At 37.3% G+C, this 18055-nt stretch overlaps 1 protein-coding gene across 11 annotated transcripts in view; it reads left to right on the forward strand.

Moving 5' to 3' along the window:
• ASAH2 (N-acylsphingosine amidohydrolase 2) overlaps positions 1 to 18055 on the forward strand; it is a 91503-nt gene that overhangs the window by 62297 nt on the left and 11151 nt on the right. For all 11 annotated transcript variants that reach the window (XM_057505871.1, XM_036924023.2, XM_036924028.2 and 8 more), the window contains 6 exons: positions 1702 to 1817; positions 2906 to 3000; positions 4632 to 4671; positions 5463 to 5558; positions 8309 to 8404; positions 10437 to 10583. In XM_057505871.1, the coding sequence (XP_057361854.1) occupies positions 1702 to 1817; positions 2906 to 3000; positions 4632 to 4671; positions 5463 to 5558; positions 8309 to 8404; positions 10437 to 10583 (590 nt within the window). The remainder of the gene's footprint in view (positions 1 to 1701; positions 1818 to 2905; positions 3001 to 4631; positions 4672 to 5462; positions 5559 to 8308; positions 8405 to 10436; positions 10584 to 18055) is intronic.

Raw genomic sequence — 18055 nt, forward strand, 5'->3', positions numbered from 1 at the left:
GCATGGGGTAGGGGTGGGTGCTGACAGCCATGGTCCCAAGGTGGCGGGCGCACCAGCAGCAGCTCACGGAAGAAAAGCAGCAGTGTCTCTCTGCAAGGGGTCTGTGGTGGCAGCGGCCACTGGCCACCTCAGTCACAAAAGCTGCTGATTCCTCTGTGGAGCAGGCTGCCAGGGTCTGTGCCAGCAAACATACAGGGTTCTCCACCATGGAGACTGCAGGGAGGCTGCCATGCAGGGCTGCTGGGGTTGGTGGTGGTACCTGCTATGTGGCTGGTACCAATAGCCTCTGCCTTTCCTCTTTGTTGCTAGTTGTTGTTGAGATATCCCAGCTAAGTTAATCTCCCCAGTGATCCTTTCTTTGTGGTTATTCTGGCATTTTTTTCCTCTACTGTGTTGCTGTGGATTTTGAATTGGATTCTTGAGCCCTCTTGTGGGCTATTTTCATTTGTGGATAACTGTCTAATTGTTGTTTTTTGTTGGAGGAATGAAGGCTGGTATTTTCTACCCTGCCATCTTACTGATGTCACTCTCCCCTTCTTTATTAATATGAGCATTGAAGGCTATAAATTCCCTCTGAGAACTACCTTCATTGTATCCCATAAATTTTGGTATCTTCATTTGCATTGATCTGAATGTAGTTTAATATTTTCTTTTGATTTCTTCCTTTACCATCCACTGTTTATGATGATGTTGCTTAATCTTCACTTATTTGTGAGTTTCCCAAATTTTCTTCTGTTACTTTCTTCTAATGTCATTACATTACAGTTAGAAATCAGACTTTATATTATTTATATCCTTTGAAGTTTATTCGGGTTTGTTTTATGGCCACCATATTGTCTATCCTCAATAATGTTCCACATGCATTTGAGAAGGATATGTATTATGCTGTCAGATGGGGTGCTATATAGGTATCTGTTAGGTCCTTATGCTGTTGGATGGGGTGCTGTACAGGTATCTATTAGGTCTATGTGGCTTCTAGTGTTGTTTAAGTTTTCTATTTCCCTGTTGATCTTGTGAATTATTTATTTATTATTGAAAGTGATTTGCTACAGTTGCAATTATTATTGTTGATCATCTTCATTTCTGTCAGTTCTGATTAATGTATTTTGGTGCTTTGTTAAGTCCATATATTTATAATTATGTTTTCCTAATGGAATTAGAGATTATACATTTATAGGTTTTCTAGTTGATATAACTTTCCCCCAGATTGTGAATTTTAGGCTTGGTTTTTGTTTTTCACTGTGTGTGTGTGTGTGTGTGTGTGTTTATGTATGTATAGATAATTAAGTGGGGATTCAACAAAGACTCTTTCAGGGACCAAAAGCCAAACAACTGGTACTTCAAGTTGGTGTCATTTTTAGTTTTTCAAGTGGGAAAGAGGTGACTTAAGTTTATAGATCTACAATTTAATTATATCACATTGTTGTTTTTATTTGCAATGTGGATGAGGAAGGGCAATAGAAATAAAAGTTTAAGGATATTGAACAAAATGTATTCTTTTATTCTATCCACCACACTATCTAATTAAATATTGGCTCCTATTTTAGGATGCGCAAGAAGTTTTATCTCTTCTATTATTCAAACTGTTTGGCATTGTTGAACAACAACCTTTATAAAATATCTGACACTCCTAAAAGCACTGTCAAAATTTCGACACTTTTCAGAAGGTTGGAATCAGATTAATCATAGCATTCCTAATAGGGACAACAGTAGGGAGTCCATTTTGGGAGACTATTCGGGATCAGATCCTGGGCAAGCCGTCTGAAGAAATCAAAGAATGTCAGAAACCAAAGCCAATCCTTCTTCATACGGGAGAGGTAATGCATTTTGATTATCATGGTGAAATTAGTATATTGTTATTTTTATATTTATGACTTGTCATATATGAATTGTAGCTCTCTATTGACATGGGAGGTCTTAGTCTGATATTCCCATATCAGACTTTTAATATTAAAATGACAGATGCTAGGAATCAAAATCCAAGGAATAAATGGTATGATTATTAAATATTCTCACTTAGAATTTATGATAAACAACTGAAGCAGAACAGTGGAAAAAGAAGAATAAGAATAATATTTGTCTTATTTAGGATTCACTTATGTAGACTAGGACAGGAGTTCATACAGAATTCTCTGCAGAGAAAAACATCTCAGGTCATATAATATGGAACATGTTCATTCATATCTCAATTTTTGCACAACTGAGGCAAGATTACTAGCCACAGCAATATTCTTTTATTACTCCTTCGGAATATGGATTTTCACACTCTAAATGTCAGAAAGTCATGCCAGTGTTCATAATATGAATTGTTCAAGTAGAAAAAATTTTTTTTAAAGTTTTTTTTTTTTCCTAATATTCAGTTAAAATTCTTTAGGAAGAAGAAAGAGAGGAAAGGAAGAAATAGAGGGGAAGACTGTACACTAATCTGAGTATGGAAAAGGATAGATTCTCTTGGAGAGAACTTCGAAAGTAAGGCAAGATTCGGAAACTGAAAATGAGAGCGCTATTAGAGTAAAAAGAGAAATCATTAAAATTAAGCTACTCCAAATGATGGAATTCCTTATTCCTTTTGTATAAGGATAGTCATAGTACTTTAGAAGAACTCTTGGTTATCTGTTATACATTGTGATTCCACAATGACAAATCCACCAAAAATTTCATTGTTGAGAAGCTCAGTCCGGGTAGATGGGGCACTGGCAGTTCAGAGTCGTATGTTATGACCAGGTAGAATATTTAATACCATGTCAAGAATCAGAAAGAAAATCTATGTTAGTAGGATAAAACGCCAAAAACAGTTGGAAACATTTAAAATCTTTTAATAAAGGAACTTCTGTGAGCATAATCTGTCTCTCGGCCATAGAAAGAGTAATAGTCCTAACACAGCTTTCATGTTTTGGGTTCTTAGTTGTCCAAACCTCATCCCTGGCACCCAGATATTGTTGATGTTCAGATTATTACCCTTGGGCCTGTGGCCATAACTGCCATCCCTGGAGAGTTTACGTAAGTTCTTTTTTTTTTTTGTAGTTAAAAATGTAATTATGATGTCTGTATCTCTGTTGGAATTGCTTCTTATCACGGGCAATGATTCTGTGCAGACTCCTTTGTCTCTTACTGTACTATGCTTGGCAGCAGTGACAAAGAGTCCCACCCTCGTGGTGGGGCCTCTGGAGAGTAAATCTATGACTATTACTAGTAGGTAACTTGAAGCAAACATAAAAATTTGAAAGCTTCTCATTCCCAATTATTATAATGCAGTGAATTATTATGTTTGTGGAAAGACTTGAAATAATATTAAAATACAGGTACTTGAAACAGTCAGTTTAGGTATAAAAGCCTCAAAGAGTATTTCAGAGCTGATTCGTATGTAGTCTTTCCTACCCTATTAAGCAGCAATTTTATATCTTTCCAGTTGCTCAGGCCCTAAATCTTGGAGTCATCCTTGACTTCTCTCTTACTCAATTTTCCCCACCTTCAGTCCTTCAGCAAATTCTGTACATTCTACCCAATATTGTCTGTCACTCAGCCCTGGGCTAAGCCACTGCTATCTCTCCCTAGATCGCTGCTGTCACCTCTTGTCTTGCCTTCTTGCTTTCTCCCTCACTGCTCTCCTCACTTATCTCAACACTGCAGCCACAGCAATCCCTTTAAAACACATGTTAAATCATGTCGCTGCTCGAAACCCCCAGGGGCTTCCCAGCTCACTCCAGGTTCATCCTCAGAGCCTTGCAGTATCCTCCTGGGCCCTATGTGATCTTCTCAGCGGCTTCTCTGATCTGATTTCCTATCAATCTTCCCCTTTCTCACTCCAGTTTCAGCCACCTCGGCTTCACTGTTAATTCCCAGACTATCAAGCCAGCTTCTTTCTTAGGGCCTTTGGACTTACTGTTCCTTCAGCCTGAAACTTTTACCCTCCACTTATCCCCATGGCCAGCTCTTTTATTCTTGCCATTCTCTGCTCAGATCTCTAACAGAGATGCCAGTCTGGCTTATGCTGTATACCACTGTCTCCCCCCCAACCATGTCCACCACCACACTTCAGCATCAGTGCTACCGTCACCACCAACACCATCTCTCCTATGGCCCCCCTGCTCCCTGTCATCCTTGCCCTACTTCGTATTCCCCAGAGCACTTACTGTAATCTCACTCTTTATTTGCTTATTGACCATCTTCCCTCTGTAGACTGTAAGCTCCATACTGTTGAATCCTTAGCACTTAGAAATGGGCCTGGTGTATAGTAGGGGCTCAGTGTTTTATTGAAGGATGAAGTGAATGACTGAAATGCTAAGTTTTTTTTGGACAGGAGCAGTACACTCTCTACATGCCTCAGCTCTTATTAACATAGGATGCAATCAATATATTTTATTGAATCAGTAACAGAAAATTATTGTGATCGTTTGCCAGTGATATTTATTGATTCTATTTCCCTCCTTCAAGTTGCCTATTTTCAGTTTAGGATTTGTTTTGAACATAAGACAGGAAAGAAACCTTTGCATTCTCATTAGAGTTCCTACATACTTTACTCTTGCATGATGAAGCAGAGTAACTTTCTGGCTTTCACTACAAGTCTTCCCATGTATTTTGCCTACATTCTGGAAAGGAGACACTTAGGTATTTCTGTGTTCTTGACTCAGGACCATGTCTGGACGAAGATTTCGGGAGGCAGTTAAAGCAGTAAGTTAAAAGTGAAATAAAATATCTATGCATTTATACTTGGTGAAGATAAAAGAATTCCCTATCCCTATGATCTGATACCTTTTAATTAACCTTTGCTGAGATGACTAGAGTTTCACACTTCTTGAAAATAATGGCTAGAGGTGAATATGAAATATTGGTGGTTTAAGAACAAACTACAAAATATAAGAGAGGGTTAAAAAATATAAGTCAAGTTAAAAATGTTTTATTGGCATTTATGTATAAATAATTTAAAATTGATCATTTTTTGATTGAATCATAAATAACACCTAAGTACTTTAATATCTGAAGTCCTTTCTAAATAAATCTAACATATGTTGGAAATTTTGTATTCTACCTATATTTATGATTTTCTTTATATTTAGGAAGTATTGTAAATGGTTCAAAAATGACATAATCAACAAATGTCTCGCTATGTGGAGCTGCAAATCACCACTGTGGTTAGCTAATATCCTCCCATTACATATTTTTAGAAATAGATAAAATATCTGTATTTTAGTAATAAGATTGTACTTCTGCAAATGCAATCATTAAGATATTCATGGATCCATTACCTTGCCCAACCCCAGTGCAGAGTTATGACCCTAACTTTTTATCAAGGACTCTTTGGTACTTCTGCATTCCCAGGGAGTTTTGATCATTAGGAAGAATATTGTTAAGAGAAACACCTTACACTAATGATTCACATCTATGATTGTATGTGAAGTATAACTGAGATGATAATATACTTTAAGATGAGTATTTTATGGGCCTTACTTTCCTCCCTCCAGGAATTTGCAACTTATGGAATGCAGAATATGACTGTTGTTATTTCAGGTCTATGCAATGTCTATACACATTACATTACCACCTACGAAGAGTACCAGGTAAAGTAAAAGGTTCTCATCACTTAAATGCATTATACCCTAGTCAAGACTGCTGGGTCAAATGCAGGTTTTCTTTCTAGAATTCTTTAATGATGTTTCTGAGACATGATTTTGTAAAGCAGGTAAGAGAATGATAAGCCAAAGGCTGTATTTGGAAGTGCTAGGTTTACCTTTTCTAAACTCAGGTCAGAATTCTAGTCTCACTGACTTTCACTTTCCCTGAAATAAATAGTTTTGTAAGGGCCACTGGTAATAAGCTTGGGTTGTAACATACAACATTCATAACTCTACTGTGTTTCTCTTGGTGCCTTCAGTTTCTGTAGAACCTGGGAACACCCCTACTCAATAGCTATTGAATGCCCTAGCTAAGCATCTTGCAAATGTGATTTTAAGTAGTCCTCACAATAAGCCCTGGGGTAGAGTAGTAGTATATTCATGATGTACATGAAGAAACAGAGTCTTAGAGAATTTAGGGGAGACTGTGGGCTAATAATGTTTCATTGTTTACAAATAGTACAGAAAGTAGCACAGGTATCTTTTAGCAATAGTAGTTAAAAATGTGAAGACAGTCTAGAGTACCGCAGTTGATGGCTTCTAATGTATCTGCTGATAGATCTTGGCGGTCCTTACTGAGGCATGCAAATGGCCTTGTGATACCTTGACAAATTGTCAGTGATACCAGCTGTAGAAACTGCCTGTTGCCCTCTGTTGATTTTACTGAAGGTTCCTGACTTCTATGAAATCCTGTTGAATAAAGCTTCTTAATTGGGGTATACCTGGGTGGGATAATTTTTCATTTATCCATTATTTTCATTTTTCTATAGCCATGATTTAACATTTCCCTCAATTGTGAATGCACACAACAAACAGCAGTAATATTAGCAGCACCTCTGACTTTGGCATCAGTAGGAATCACAGATATTTTTCATATCATATACAGTTATTGCAGATTTGGAAATATCTTTTTCTCTCATGGCTGTTTTAAAATCACAGTAGTGATTAGATCTGCTCCTAAATCTTGTTATTCACTAGCATAATAAAGAAGCCCAACATTACTTTATCGCAAAACTGCTTTATTATTTTCTAATTACTTTATTTCAATGGCATCAATTTCCTTTGTCAACCCATGTATTTTTTTTTATGCATTTGGAAGCATTACTCTGAGAGGGGTCCATAGACTTCAACAGAACTGCCAAAGGAGTCCATGGTTCACGTAAGGTTAGGAACTCCTGTCAACTTGGCTCCTGGTTCAGAGACATGCTGCTGCGAGGATTAGTATTAATTAATTAGCTAATTAATTGATTCACTCATTCATTAAACAGATAATGGGTTGTAATAGACACTGTGTTAGCCACTATCTGGGCATAAGAATGAACAAGAATCTGTCCCTGCCCTCAAAACTACTAGAATTTATAGTGTAGTAAAAGACAGAGAAGAAGGCAGATGATTACATTTCTGTGAAAGGGATGCTGCACGAGGTGATATGAAAATAAAGAGAAAGTACCAATCTAGCCTGTGTATTTGAGGATGGGGACTGACAGATAATTGGGAAGAGGTAAGTAATATCTGTCTGAATTCTTGAGAATGAGAAAGGGCTAATTAGGCAAATAAAAGTTAGGGAAGGTGTTCTATATAGGGATATGTAAGCAAAGGTCAGGGGGGCTGATGTAGTACATTTAAGGGGCCATAATTAGTTGAGTGCCATGGAATGCGCGTCCTGAGGAGATGGGACACCAGCAGGAGGCAGGGGTTCGTTGATAGAGAAGATGTTACGCTACGCTGCAGAGCTTTGACTCAAAAAGGAAGGTTTTGGGGAACTGCAGTGGAATTCAAAGAAAGGAATGCTCTGATCAAATTTGTGGTTTAGGAAGGTCATTAGAATGGCAGTGCAGAAAATGAACCGGAAGGACAAGCGTGGAGGTGGAGAACCGATGAGGGAGCTTAGTTACCATCTGGTGAGAGCTATGGGTTTGACTGCGGTAAAAGCAGTAGAGACAGAGGAAAATGAAAGAATTCAAGAGATTTTAAGGAATGATGACTTGGAGGCTTACAGATAGGATGAGGGGGAGAGAGAGGTGTCTAAGTTGGCTGCCGGGTGATCCTGGCGTGGGAGACTGGGGGGAAGGCACTCACTGAGACAGAGAAGGCCGTGAAGAAAGCTGGTATACTTGGAGTGGCAAGTTCCATTTTAGATTTGATGAGTTTGAGGTTCCCATGGAATAAACAGAGGCTTGAAACTCAGGTAAAAGGAGACGTATTTGGTTCTATTTATAACTATGATGGGTTAAATACCCTTCTCCAGACCCTATTTATCCAGGAATTACTAAGACTATCATTTTTCCTGTTTTCTTTTCTCTCCCTTGTTGTACCCCTTGGGGGAAAACATTATGTTGCAAGAACTAAAATAGACATAAACCTGGGAGCTGTTACCCTCTTTTGGATTAAATGGACTGACTGTCCAAATGGCATGAACCAAGAGAACCCACTGTCTTTGAGTAGTGCCTTTAAGTAATTGGTGGGGGCCAGTTACTTAAGCTGGTAAATGGAAATTCCTACCTTCCTTTGCCATAATTAATCTTTTTTTAAAATTTTTTGTTGTTTTTATTGAAGTACGGTTGCTATACAATAGTTCATGGGTTTGAATTAGGGTAGATGTTGAAGAGTCAGTCACACCTCACCTAAGATACACCATCTCTTTAAATGGCTTGACATATGCTGAACAGTGTGCCACTGCTCTGCCTCTCCTGCAGGTTCAGCGGTACGAGGCAGCATCCACGATTTATGGGCCACATACTCTGTCTGCTTACATCAAGCTCTTCAGGGTCCTTGCTAAGGCCATTGCAACGGTAACCAAACACTGTGGACATGTGTGTCTCAGGGGTGGGGAGATGCAAGGAAGCAAAGCTATGAACTTTAGCTTTGAGGGTTTGGTTTCTTTGTAAAAATTTACATTAAAAAATTATAGCTATGTGGTATCTCTAAGAAACGAAATTGGTAATATATTTAGATTCAGTTCAGATCTTACGGTGATGACAGCTTTTTCATACATACCGTCTCATATTATCCTCACAATCATCACGTGAAGTATGGGGGCATCCTTTCTTCCCATTTTTCAGATGAGGAAATAGGTTCAGAGGTGACAAGTGATCAGGCTTACTATAACTGTAACTGGGAATGAAAGCAATATTCTCTAATCCTGTCCAGAGTCTCTCCAATCATTTCACAAGTTGGGTGAGTCATCAACTGTGAGATGCCCAATCACTGTATTATAACATCCCTGAAACTGGGATATATCTTCTAATGAGAAGAATTATAATTAGTAGCATATTTTTCTTTCTTGGTGGTTAAAAGCTAGCAATAGTTGTTATCATCAATAGGGGCTTCAATCTAATGAAGTACAACAGTACTGGGTAGATGTACACATTGTATCTACTTAAATTATGTATACCTAAACAAGTTTACTTAAAGCAATTCCACTTGTGGAAATCTTCCTTTGTGATACAGTTATTAATGAAGCTGTGCTCTAGTGTCAGAGGATTACTCCACAAGCAGGGTAAAGAGCCTAAAATAATAAGCAGATCCTTAACATAATACCATATAAGCCCCAATAAAAGTTGTGAATACATTGTAGAATAGCAAAGACAATAATGCCCTTTCCAAGTAAGAGCTTGTATATATTAAATTGGAACAAATAAAATTTCTGTTTCTGTAGGGCAAAATGGTTGAATATTGGCAATATCATATGCCTCCATGTAATTAGTTGCTGATTGTGTGTTTGAAGTTTTAGCAGAGGTGTTTACTTTGGGTATATCTTAATTACCTGATTATTGTTTATCGTAATGTTCCTCTCAGTTTTAGGTCTGATACTTTTTTTTCAAAGTAGGACTATTTTTATTTTTCATCATAAAAGCTATAATTATTTGTAGAATACTCAGATTATACAGAAAAGTGTAAACCTATAATCCATCCCTAGAGTTAAACTGCTGTTAACTTTCAATACAATCATAGGTCGATATCTCCTCCCAAGAAAATAGATTCTTTGAATTTTATAATGATGTTTAGGGAGAAAAATGAGATTCATTTTGTGGAAATTTGTTCATGTCCAATTTTACGGTTATACATCTAAGACAGCTATGGAATCTTGAAAAAAAAAAAAACACTGACTATCTCCAAGCCTATTTTCTCATTTGCAAAATAGGAAGGATAACAAATAGATTATGTGGTTGTTGTAAAGATTAAAGTGAGGGTTATGGTACATTAAATACATATGAAGGGCTATGTAAAATTTGAGATTAGCATTTTGATGATACTATTGAAGGTGGCAAATTTTGTGAAAAACATAGATTAAGCCAGTCAGGATATAGTCTGATCTTAACTTTTAAATTAAAAATATATCTATTATATTCTTTTAATTGGCACAGTTCTCTAATTTAGAGGGAAAAAACTTGGTAATGACTCTGGATAAAGGCTCAACATTTTTTAAAATTTGAAGAACAGTTTTAGTGTCATGTTACAAAGGCTTATATGTTAGGCTCCCGTCCAAAGGCACACGATTAAACAATGGCTGTCCCAGAATCTAAAGCTGTGTAGCATGCTTCCAAGCTCATGCTCTGATCACTGGACTACAATACTGCCTGGAGGAGTGAAGTGTGTTGCCTGTGACCAAAACTTTCTTCTAGTGACAACAGTTTAAGTTATGGACATCAAGACTCACGTTTTAGCGCGGTTCTTGTCACATTTTGTTAAAGTCGTTAGCTCTTGGAGTGTGTGTGTGTATACGTGTTTTCTTTGATGAAGGCATTTCTGGGGGGTGGGAGCCTTGGAAAAATGGTCTTAGACTCTGTGCGGTGTGCTTCTTAAGCAAACGCTCTGTTTTAGGACACAGTAGCTAACCTGAGCAGTGGTCCAGAGCCTCCATTTTTCAAACAACTGATGCTCCCATTAATTCCTAATGCTGTGGACAGAGCACCAACAGGCAAAACTTTTGGGGATGTTCTGCAGCCCCTGAAACCTACATACGGAAAGGTAAGACTCACAAAGAGATCACGGACTCTTTCAGAAGCCTGTGTTTGGGAATGTGGGGGAAGATGTTTAATGTCACCACTGGCCTCTAGCAATGCCATAGACCAGCTGTTGGCAATGATAATTTTGACAATTGTTCTTATCTGTGCACAGGCTCTGCAAACATGAGAATGGGGAAATGTTAGTTTTCAGGTAGTAATTATATAAAACTGAATTTCTAACATCTGAATTATCCCTTGTCTTTTTAAATGAATGGTTATGGTACCACTCATTGGAGATCAGAAAAGCCTCTTAGCTGAAGAATAGGAAAAAGCACATAGAAATGAAGTGGCATTTGTACCACTACTATTTTACATTGATCTTGTGTCCTGCAACTTCACACTAAATCATTTATTCTAATAGACTTTTTTTGGGTGGGTGGATTCATTAGAAATTTCTACATATAGTATATGTTATCTGTGAATAAAAATAAGTTTACTTAAGCCTTTTTAGATTTGTTTTCTAGATGTCTTTATATCTTTTTTCACTTGAACAGGCCAGAATCTTAAATACAGTACTGAGTAGAAGTTGTAACACTGGACATCCTTGTCTTGTTTCAAATCTTAGGAAGAAAAGTATTCAGTTACTAAGCATGGTGTTTTCTTCAGGATTTTTGTAGATACCCTTTATCAGGTTATATTCCCTTTATATCTAGTTTGTTCAGAGTTTCTATGAAGAGTGTGTGTGTATTGAATTTTTTCAAATGTTTTTCTATGCCTTCTGAGGTGATCATGTAGTTTTTTTTTCTATTTTTTATTTTTTATTTTGAGAGGGCATCTCTCATATTTATTGATCAAATGGTTGTTAACAACAATAAAATTCTGTATAGGGGACTCAATGCACAGTCATTAATCAACCCCAAGCCTAATTCTCAACAGTCTCCAATCTTCTGAAGCATAACGAACAAGTTCTTACATGGTGAGCAAGTTCTTACATAGTGAATAAGTTCTTACATGGTGAACAGTGCAAGGGCAGTCATGTCACAGAAACTTTCGGTTTTGATCACACATCATGAACTATAAACAATCAAGTCAGATATGATCATTCGTTTGATTTTTATACTTGATTTATATGTGAATCCCACATTTCTCCCTTATTATTATTATTATTTTAATAAAATGCTGAAGTGGTGGGTAGATGCAAGATAAAGGTAGAAAACACAATTCAGTGCTGTAAGAGGGCAAATGTAGATGATCAGGTCTGTGCCTATAGACTAAGTATTAATCTAAGCTAGACAAGGGCAACAAAACATCCACGGATGCAGAAGATTTCTCTCAAAACAGGGGGGGTGAGGTTCTAAGCCTCCCCTCTGTTGATCCCCAATTTCTCTCCTGATGGCCCCCCTGCGACTGTGCCTGTCTTAGGTTGTTCCTCCCTTGAGGAATCTTACCCGTCTCTGGCTAACCAGTCATCTTCCGGGGCCATACAGGGAAATGTAAAGTTGGTAAGTGAGAGAGAAGCAATATTCTTTGAGAAGGTTAGCTTTTTACTTCTTTGCAGATTTATGCCCTGTGGCTTCTATGCCCAGCATTTGTTTTGAGGTATCTTTACCACTTGGAAGAATTATGATATTCGGTAATTTTCGATATGAGGCATGAATTCTACTAAAGGGTTGTAATTAGGAAGGAAGAAGAAAAGCTATAGAAGTAGTAGACGGTAGAAAACATGGGAAGATTGATTATTTCTTTGACATATCTTCTTGTAGAGTAACATAAGCATGTATAGGTTTTAAACTACTAATTAAATTGCACACATACATTAACATAATAGGAATACAGCTACATAACAAAAGCAGACCTACAATTACCAGCCATATCCAGTGAAACCAAGAAAACCAGTTAGGTACCCTATGCATTTGTGAAAACTTATCAATGATATGATGGATATTGTCTAACTGAATTTGAATAGTTCGAGAAAAATCAGACAAATTAAAATAACACATTCCTGGGAACTGTTCACATCCCATATGTTCTTTTAACAGTAGATAGTCTATAGTCACATGATTTTGGAGCACTGCAACTTGCACTTCTCCTAATTCTTGGTTGAGTTTCGACAGTATAGATCCAGTCAAATTTGTTGTTTTACTTTATGCACAGGCCAGCTTAGATATCTCCTTCTTCATTCCAATGGCAAGTCCAGGAACTGGTGGGATGAATGCAGCTACAACTGCAGCAGTGCCAGGATCTTTGTTGAAGTTTTTTGATGATCATCTTCGGAATGATTCTTCCAGAAGATGTTGATGTTGGAAGTTCTTCTTCATATCGTATCTTAATTTGTTTTCTGTGTAGCCAAATTAGGCTTTGATCCTCTGTATAAACACAAACAAACCCTTTGCCCACACTTTGATATGACCTTTATACCATTGTGAAGAACCTATTGGAGAGGTGACCATGTAGTTTTTATTTTATTCTATTAATATGGTGTATTGCATTAGTTGATTTTCAGATATTCAGTTAATATGCTGTTGAATTTGGTTTGCTAATATTTTGCAAAAGAGTTTTGTACTCATGTCCATGAGGGATATTTGTAGTCTTCTTTTCACTTATATTTGTATCAGGGTAACATTCGTCTCAAGGAATAAGTTAGGAAGTATATCCCCTTGTATTTTCTGCAAATACATGCAAGTGATTCCTGTTATTTTTTCTTTAAATATTCGATCAGATTTACCAGCAAAGTCAAATGGACCTTCTGTTTATGGAGAAACTTTTAATTACTAATTCAATTCTTTTACTTGTTATAGGCCTATTTAGATTTTCTAATTTGGGAGAAGGGTTAATTTTGTCTTTCTAGGAATTTAATTTGTCTTTATGAATCTGTATCTTTCTAAGAATTTGCATCTTTCTAGGAATTTTCCCCTTTCATATAAATTGTCTAATCTGTTGGGATAAAGTTATTCATAATATTCCCTCATAACTCTTAAATTTCTGTAGGGTTTATAATGATATCCCCTCTTTCTTCCTGATTTTGGTAATTTGTGTCTTCAAAGAGCTACTTTTTAGCTTCATTGATTTCATCTATTGTTTTTCTGTTTTTTATTTCATTGATTTTTGCTCTAGTGTTTATATCCTTTCTTTTGCCTGCTTTGATTTTTTTTTTTCAAGTGGTTTGGTTTTATTTTAGGAACAGAGCTGTTCTTTTCAAATGACACTTTAGATGACACCTCAATACATGAAACAGACATGAGAGGAACCATGACAGCCAAGCGGGGCTGCCACAGCTTCCTCTCCCACCCTTCCACGTGGCTCTGCGGGCCCTGGGTTCTTGCTGAATCTCTCAGAGCACAGAGAGAGTCGGTCCTGATAATGTGACCAGCTCTTTCTGGCAGAAGATGTGGGGTGAGGTGACAGGCTTGGTAGCTAAGAGCCTGTTTGTGAGTGTGTTTTCAGCTCTGCATTTGCAGAGAATTAAAGGCAGGGCTCTCAGCCTGTCACTGAACTTTTCTTTTACTCTTTTTCTTCTTAAATTGTGATAACATTTTTTTTTCTAACTATTATTTTTATTTTTATTTTTTTACATGAAAAACATTATGTTTACTAGGCTCTAGCCTACCCAAGTCCCCCCACAAACCCCGTTACAGTCACTGTCCATCAGCATACTAAGACATTGTAGAATCACTACTTGTCTTCCCTGTGTTGCACAGCCCTCCCCTTTCCCCCATCCCCAACATTATGCATGCTAATCATAATACCCCCTTTCTTCTTCCCCACCCTTATCCTTCCCTACCTTCCCATTCTCCCCCGTCTCTTTCCCTTTGGTAACTGTTAGTCCATTCTTGGGTTCTGTGATTCTGCTACTGTTTTGTTCCTTCAGTTTTTCCTTTGTTCTTATACTCCACAGATGAGTGAAATCATTTGGTATTTGTCTTTCTCTGTTTCGCTTATTTCACTGAGCATAGTACCCTATAGCTCCATCCATGTTGTTGCAAATTGTAGGATTTATTTTCTTCTTATGGCTGAATAATATTCCATTGTGTATATGTACCACATCTTCTTTATCCATTCATCTACTGATGGACACTTAGGTTGCTTCCATTTCTTGGCTATTGTAAATAGTGCTACAGTAAACATAGGGGTGTATCTGTCTTTTTCGAACTGGAGTGCTGCATTCTTAGGGTAAATCCCTACAAGTGGAATTCGTGGGTCAAATGGTAAGTCTATTTTGAGCATTTTGAGGAACCTCCATACTGCTTTCCACAATGGTTGAACTAATTTACATTCCCACCAGCCGTGTAGGAGGGTTCCCCTTTCTCCACAACCTCACCAACATTTGTTGTTGTTTGTCTTTTGGATGGTAGCCATCCTTACTGGTGTGAGGTGATATCTCATTGTGGTTTTAATTTGCATTTCTCTGATAACTAGCGACGTGGAGCATGTTTTCATGTGTCTGTTGGCCATCTGAATTTCTTCTTTGGAGAAGTGTCTTTTCAGCTCCTCTGCCCATTTTTTAATTGGACTATTTGCATTTTGTTTGTTGAGGTGCATGAGCTCTTTATATATTTTGGATGTCAAGCCTTTATCAGATCTGTCATTTATGAATATATTCTCCCATACTGTAGGGTACCTTTTTTGTTCTATTGATGGTGTCCTTTGCTGTACAGAAGCTTTTCAGCTTGATATAATCCTGCTTGTTCATTTTTGCTTTTGTTTCCCTTGCCTGGGGAGATATGTTCATGATGAAGTTGCTCATGTTGATGTCCAAGAGATTTTTGGCCTATATTTTTTTCTAAGAGTTTTATGGTTTCATGACTTACATTCAGGTCTTTGATTCATTTTGAATTTACTTTTGTGTATGGGGTTAGACAGTGATCCAGTTTCATTCTCTTACATGTAGCTGTCCAGTTTTGCCAGCACCATCTGTTGAAGAGACTGTCATTTCCCCATTGTATGTCCGTGGCTCCTTTATTGAATATTAATTGACCATATATATTTGGGTTAATGTCTGGAGTCTCTAATCTGTTCCACTGGTCTGTGGGTCTGTTCTTGTGCCAGTACCAAATTGTCTTGATTACTATGGCTTTGTAGTAGAGCTTGAAGTTGGGGAGTGGGATCCCCCCCACTTTATTATTCTTTCTCAGGATTGCTTTGGCTATTTGGAGTCTTTGGTGTTTCCATATGAATTTTTGAACTATTTGTTCCAGTTCGTTGAAGAATGTTGTTGGTAATTTGATAGGGATAGCATCAAATCTGTATATTGCTTTGGACAGGATGGTCATTTTGACTATATTAATTCTTCCTAGCCAAGAGCATGGGATGAGTGTCCATTCGTTAATGTCCTCTTTAATTCCTCTTAAGAGTGTCTTACAGTTTTCAGGGTATAGGTCTTTCACTTCTTTGGTTAGGTTTATTCCTAGGTATATTACTCTTTTTGATGCAGTTGTGAATGGAATTGTTTTTCTGATTTCTCTTTCTGTTGGTCCATTGTTAGTGTATAGGAAAGCCAAAGATTTCTGTGTGTTAATTTTGTATCCTGCAACTTTGCTGTATTCTGATATCAGTTCTAGTAGTTTGGGAGTGGAGTCTTTAGGGTTTTTTATGTACAATATCATGTCATCTGCAAATAGTGACAGTTTAACTTCTTTACCAATCTGGATTCCTTGTATTTCTTTGTTTTGTCTAATTGCTATGGGTAGGACCTCCAGTACTATGTTAAATAACAGTGGGGAGAGTGGGCATCCCTGTCTTGTTCCCTATCTCAGAGAAAAAGTTTTCAGCTTCTCGCTGTTCAGTATGATGTTGGCTGTGGGTTTATCATATATGGCCTTTATTATGTTGAGGTACTTGCTCTCTATACCCATTTTGCTGAGAGTTTTTAACATGAATGGATGTTGAATTTTGTCAAATGCTTTTTCAGCATCTATGGAGATGATCATGTGGCTTTGTCTTTCTTTTTGTTTATGTGGTGGATGATGTTGATGGATTTTCGAATGTTGTACCATCATTGCATCCATGGGATGAATCCCACTTGGTCATGGTGTATGATCCTTTTGATGTATTTTTGAATTCGGTTTGCAAATATTCTGTTGAGTATTTTTGCATCTATGTTCATCAGGGATATTGGTCTGTAATTTTCTTTTTTGGTGGGGTCTTTGCCTGGTTTTGGTATTAGGGTGATGTTGGCTTCACAGAATGAGTTTGGGAGTATTCCCTCCTCTTCTATTTTTTGGAAAACTTTAAGGAGAATGGGTATTATGTCTTCTCTGTATGTCTGATAAAATTCTGAGGTAAATCCATCTGGCCCGGGTTTTTTTTTCTTGGGTAGTTTTCAAATTACCGCTTCAGTTTCTTTGCTGGTAATTGGTTTGTTTCGATTTTGTGTTTCTTCCTTGGTCAGTCTTGGAAGGTTGCATTTTTCTATTAAGTTGTCCATTTCTTTTCAGTTTTCCAGCTTCTTAGCATATAGGTTTTCATAGTAGTCTCTAATAATTCTTTGTATTTCTGTGTGGTCCGTCGTGATGTTTCCTTTCTTGTTTCTGATTCTGTTGATGTGGGTTGATTCTCTTTTTCTCTTAATAAGTTTGGCTAGAGGCTTATCTATTTTGTTTAATTTCTCAGAGAACCAGCTCTTGGATTCACTGATTCTTTTCTATTGTTTTATTCTTCTCAGTTTTGTTTATTTCTTCTCTGATCTTAATTATGTCCCTCCTTCTGCTGACTTTAGGTCTGATTTGTTCTTCTTTTTCCAGTTTTGATAATTGTGACATTAGACTATTTATTTGGGTTTGTTCTTCCTTCTTTAAATATGCCTGGATTGCTATATACTTTCCTCTTAAGACTGCTTTCGCTGCATCCCACAGAATTTGGGGCTTTGTGTTATTGTTGTCATTTATTTCCATGTCTTGCTGGATCTCCATTTTAATTTGGTCATTGATCCATTGACTATTTAGGAGTGTGTTGTTAAGCTTCCATGTGTTTGTGAGCTTTTTTGCTTTCTTTGTACAGTTTATTTCTAGTTTTATACTTCTGTGGTCTGAAAAGTTGGTTGGTATAATTTCAATCTTTTTGAATTTACTGAGGCTCTTTTTGTGGCCTAGTATGTGGTGTATTCTGGAGAATGTTCCATGTGCACTTGTGAAGAATGTGTATCCTGTTGCTTTTGGGTGTAGAGTTCTATAGATGTCTATTAGGTCCATCTGTTCTAGTGTGTTGTTCAGTGCCACTGTGTCCTTACTTATTTTCTGTCCGGTGGATTTGTCTTTTGGAGTGAATGGTGTGTTGAAGTCTCCTAAAATGAATGCATTGCCTTCTGTTTCCTCCTATAGTTCTGTTAGTATTTGTTTCACATATGCTGGTGCTCCTGTGTTGGGTGTATATATATTTATAATGGTTATATCCTCTTGTTGGACTGAGCCCTTTATCATTATGTAATGTCCTTCTTTATCTCTTGTTACTTTCTTAGTTTTGAAGTCTATTTTGTCTGATACTAGTACTGCAACACCT

This window comes from Manis pentadactyla, chromosome 8 (assembly GCF_030020395.1).
Source record: "Manis pentadactyla isolate mManPen7 chromosome 8, mManPen7.hap1, whole genome shotgun sequence".
NCBI classification, from domain to species: Eukaryota; Metazoa; Chordata; class Mammalia; order Pholidota; family Manidae; genus Manis; species Manis pentadactyla.